This window comes from Dipodomys ordii, unplaced genomic scaffold (genome assembly GCF_000151885.1).
Source record: "Dipodomys ordii isolate 6190 unplaced genomic scaffold, Dord_2.0 Scaffold2385, whole genome shotgun sequence".
In the NCBI taxonomy this organism is placed as follows: Eukaryota; Metazoa; Chordata; class Mammalia; order Rodentia; family Heteromyidae; genus Dipodomys; species Dipodomys ordii.
The window spans coordinates 234-5,087 of NW_012269601.1; the positions used below are offsets into that span (position 1 = coordinate 234).

At 38.5% G+C, this 4,854-nt stretch overlaps 1 protein-coding gene across 1 annotated transcript in view; it reads right to left on the minus strand.

The window, feature by feature from the left end:
• Positions 1 to 895: 895 nt before the first annotated feature.
• LOC106002047 (B-cell lymphoma/leukemia 10) overlaps positions 896 to 4,854 on the minus strand; it is a gene marked incomplete at its 3' end in the record, with an annotated part of 9,276 nt that continues 5,317 nt past the window's right edge. Inside the window, exon 2 of the mRNA XM_013036971.1 lies at positions 896 to 1,197. Within this exon, the coding sequence (XP_012892425.1) occupies positions 896 to 1,197 (302 nt within the window). The remainder of the gene's footprint in view (positions 1,198 to 4,854) is intronic.

Here is a 4,854-nt window from a genome sequence, read left to right on the forward strand (position 1 = left end):
TGCTTTCATTTCTTTTTTTACACATCTACTTCTTGTACCTCATCTGCTAATTCATCCACAGACATTTTCATTCTGTCCCGTTTCTTAAAAGTTATCAATGGCTCCCTTATTGCCAAATTGGCCACAGTTTATCATCATCCTGTTTAACTTCTCAACAGCATGGACACAGCTCCACTTTCCTTCCCTCAAACACTTAATTTTTTTTTAGTGGTTTTATTATTTGTGTGTGTGTGTGTGCGCGCGCGCGTGCCAGTTCTGGACTTGAACTCAGGGCCTAGGCATTGTCATGTAGCTTTTATACTCAAAGCTGGTACTCTACCCTTGAGCCACAGTTCCACTTTTGGCTTTTTTGGTGAGCATTTAGGATTACAGGAGGAAGCCAGCAGCACCTGGGAAAACATTCTTCTGTTATGAATACCACACTTTTCTATTTTTTTCCTTATCTGAGGCTATGCCTCACCTTTTAGAAGTCTCCTCTTTAAAAGGTCTTAAAATGCCTTGTTTTCTAGCTTTCAACTTCAAAGTAAACTCATTTAATCTCACACTTACAGCTGTAGTTATTATTTCCCTTTTGATTGGCTTGATTTACTACTCTGATGTTACTCTTTCCCTTAACATTCACATTTAATTTCTTTTTTTTGGGGGGGGGGTCTGGTCGTGGGGCCTGAACTCTGGGCCTGGGTGCTGTCCCTCACTCAGCTCTTGAGCTCAAGGCTAGCGCTCTACCACTTGAGCCACAGCACCACTTCCGGCTTTTTTCTTTTTATTTATGTGGTGCTGGGGAATCGAACCCAGGGCCTCAGGCATGGAAGGCAAGCTCTCTACCACTGAGCCACCTTCCCAGCCCCATGCTTTTGTAGTTTTTTAAAGCACTGCTACATGAACTCTTCAATACCTGATGTACTTACCTTTGAGATATTCTAGTTTTATATTTCTGAGCCTCAATACTTCATCCGTAATCTTCTGTATCAGGAAGTTCTGTGTTTTTTCCCGTCGAATAGATTCAACAAGGGTGTCTAGTCCTTTGGGGTTTTCCTGTAAGTAGTCTAACAGTTTTCCAGCTCTTTTTCTACTTGATGTGCGGCAAGAAATTTCTTCTGTGTCTTCTCTACTGAGGATTTTTTTTGCACGTAGGTGATCAAAATGTCTCTCAGCTATGATTTTCTCACATAGGTAAACTCGCAAATTTTCTAAGGCCTAAAAGACAAAATTAAATGTTTCAGTATTATTCTGTAACACCTATGAAAACCACACAGATGACTGATTATAAGGAATTTTAAGTGATATGAAGCATTGTTCTGAAGCCAAGAGGCTTGGAAACCTTTCAAAATGCAGATTAAGATGAAACTCCAAGCAGACACTGCAGGTCTCATACATTCCTCTTAGCTTCTACCTTGCTCTGTTCTATTTTCATACCAGAAAAGTAAGGTTAGGCTATTGTGGGAAGGAATCAGTCAAATCTTGACAGACTGGGTCTTTGGAAACAGGAAGGCCTGCTGAGGGTTGCCTTTAAGGGTAAAGACATTTTAGTTACCATTTAGTATGAAACTCAGAATTAGGGTTAGGAAGGAAACTTAGAGTGAAGTCTCATAGTTCACAACTTTTGTTATATTTATTATTAAATATGCCATTTCCCTGGTGAAGCCACTAAAAAGCAATCTAAAATAGAATGTGTAAGTGAGACAAACAAAAACTTCAAAACCAATAACCCTAAAAAATTTAAAAGAGCCCATAATATAGCTGCCTTTGTAATCAGAAAGACTATACTCACTGCGTCAGTCTTGGTGGAAGGGAGAAGAAAGGGGTTAGGAATAGTGAGTGTTGGAAAAAATAAGACAAAAAAAAAAAAGATAACACAGAAAACAAGCTTAAACCTGAGAAGTACCTCAGGGAACTTAAATAGCAGGAAATTATTGTTGGTCTTTTATTTTATTTATTAATTTATTCTAAATTTGTAACTGACACATATACATACACATTGTAAAATGCTTAAATCAGGTCCACATTGGTTTTTAATAGCATTGACAATTTGATACCAGTGATTGTATTTGAGTTCTTCTACTTAATGTGATCTTGGGTAAATGACTTGACCTCTGTGTCTACTTCCTTCATTTGATTGTTATAAGGAATAAATTACTTCATGCAATTTGTTTAGAGAAGTGCCAGGTACTTAGTAGGTGATCAATCCTGTAACAATGATGATTAATTCAAGTCACATGTATAAAGATGAGCCAAAGGGGAAGATTTTAGCTGCACCCTGTACACAATGGTAGAAGAGCCACTTAAGGTACAGGCTTCCTGTAGTTCTTGCTTCACTAAATTCCCACATGTAATTCCTAAATTCTTAGTATCACAAAAAGCTGAACATGAGCATATAAAGATGAAAAAGAGGGCTGGAGATGTGGTTCAGTGGTAGAGTGCTTGCCTAGCTAGCATGCAGGAAGCTGTGGGTTCGTTTTCTCAGTACCACATACACAGAAAAATCTGGAAGTGGTGCTGTGGCTCAAGCACTAGCCTTGAGCAAAAGAAGCTCAGGGACAGTGCCCAGGCTCTTTTTTAAGCCCCAGGACTGGCCAAAAAGAAAATAAATACATAAATAATAAAGATGAAAAAGAGTTCAATCTGTATGCAAATAGATCCTAGTCTAGTTGGGGAATACACATCATACAGAAGCCAATCAGGTACTGGGAAAAACAGAGTGAACAACTAACTCTAGCTCCAGGACATGGGAAACTTACAGAGGCTATGTGTGAGTTACAGGCACATAGGTGAGATATTAACAAGTCTGGGCTGCTGGGAACATAATTTACATCTGGGAAGATGCTAAGGAATGAAGTTGGGAAAGAAAACTGGGGTTAGACAATGGATGGTTTTTCACAACATGCTGAAGAATAGTTATTGCCCTGTAATCGCAAGAGGCCTCAAGGGTGACTAAAAGAAGAAATAAGCAACTTGCAGAAGGCAAGGGGGAACAAAATTTGGGATCTAAAGAGACCTGGAAGACTTGCTGTAATTACCTTATAAAAGATACATTGATTGTATTTAGCTGTGAGGATGGAAAAAAGATATTTAAAAGATGAACTTCTTGAAAAACTTTATCATCTATATGCCATTTTTCTGATTTACACTGTGAACAACCCTTTCTCCACTTATATCCCAAAAGTACTTCAAATTTTATGTGAAGTTTAATTTTTCCCTGTTCCTTTTCTCTGATATTCTCAATTCATTAATACATACCACCATCCATTCCATCTTGCAATAAACCTAAAACCTATCCCCAACTCCTCCTCTTTCACTCTCCTGCCACAACTGATCACCCACCAAGTTCTGGCTCTTCACTTCATCCCTCTTCCTAGCATTGCCCTTTTAGGTCCTTATCCTATCCTGTATGGAATAATAATAGAAACCTAGCCACACTGCCTACTTCCTTCCTCTTTTGCATATTTCTCCAGTATGCATCTATTAGATTTGTTTTTTCAAGAAAAAAAAAGGAAATCTAAGTGTTATATAAATTCTAGTATGTTTTGTTGGTAATTAAGGCTACAGTTTCTGAAACGTGGAAGAACAGTGGGAAAATTAAGAGCATGCTCTAGAGGTAGGTCAACCTCAGTTGAAATCTTGAATCCTCCATATCCTCCCTTGACAGCTGGTGCAAATTAATTACTCTTAATTTGATAAAAATTAAACTTGCAAGATACCTTGGAGACTAAATGAAATAACTACTATAAGGTACACAGTCTCCTATGTATAGTTACTTCTAAATAATGACTATGTGATTTTGGTAGGCAAAATTCTGGGGCTGAGAAGGTGGCTCAGTGGTAGAGTGCTTGCCTCATATGCATGAGGCCCTGGGTTCGATTCCTTAGCAGCACATAAACAGAAAAAGCCAGAAGTGGTACTGTGGCTCAAGTGGTAGAGTATTTGCCTTGAACTGAAGAGCTGAGGGACAGCACCCAGGCCTAGAGTTCAATCCCCATGACTAAAAAAAAAAAAAAAGATTCTGGATAGAGATAAGGTTCATGTCTACTTACTTCTTCAGCTCAATTTATCACTATCTCTGGCCACCTAAACTGCTGCCTGTGACTTTACATTTGGGTTATTTTCTCTTCTTCTACCCTAAGTCCGTTCTTTTAGATTCAGGGCAGTGGTCATCTTCTTCAAAAAACCTTACCTGAACTCCTACGACAAATATCCCTCTATCCATGTTGCACATTGTGCTTTCATTTCTTTTTTTACACATCTACTTCTTGTACCTCATCTGCTAATTCATCCACAGACATTTTCATTCTGTCCCGTTTCTTAAAAGTTATCAATGGCTCCCTTATTGCCAAATTGGCCACAGTTTATCATCATCCTGTTTAACTTCTCAACAGCATGGACACAGCTCCACTTTCCTTCCCTCAAACACTTAATTTTTTTTTAGTGGTTTTATTATTTGTGTGTGTGTGTGTGCGCGCGCGCGTGCCAGTTCTGGACTTGAACTCAGGGCCTAGGCATTGTCATGTAGCTTTTATACTCAAAGCTGGTACTCTACCCTTGAGCCACAGTTCCACTTTTGGCTTTTTTGGTGAGCATTTAGGATTACAGGAGGAAGCCAGCAGCACCTGGGAAAACATTCTTCTGTTATGAATACCACACTTTTCTATTTTTTTCCTTATCTGAGGCTATGCCTCACCTTTTAGAAGTCTCCTCTTTAAAAGGTCTTAAAATGCCTTGTTTTCTAGCTTTCAACTTCAAAGTAAACTCATTTAATCTCACACTTACAGCTGTAGTTATTATTTCCCTTTTGATTGGCTTGATTTACTACTCTGATGTTACTCTTTCCCTTAACATTCACATTTAATTTCTTTTTTT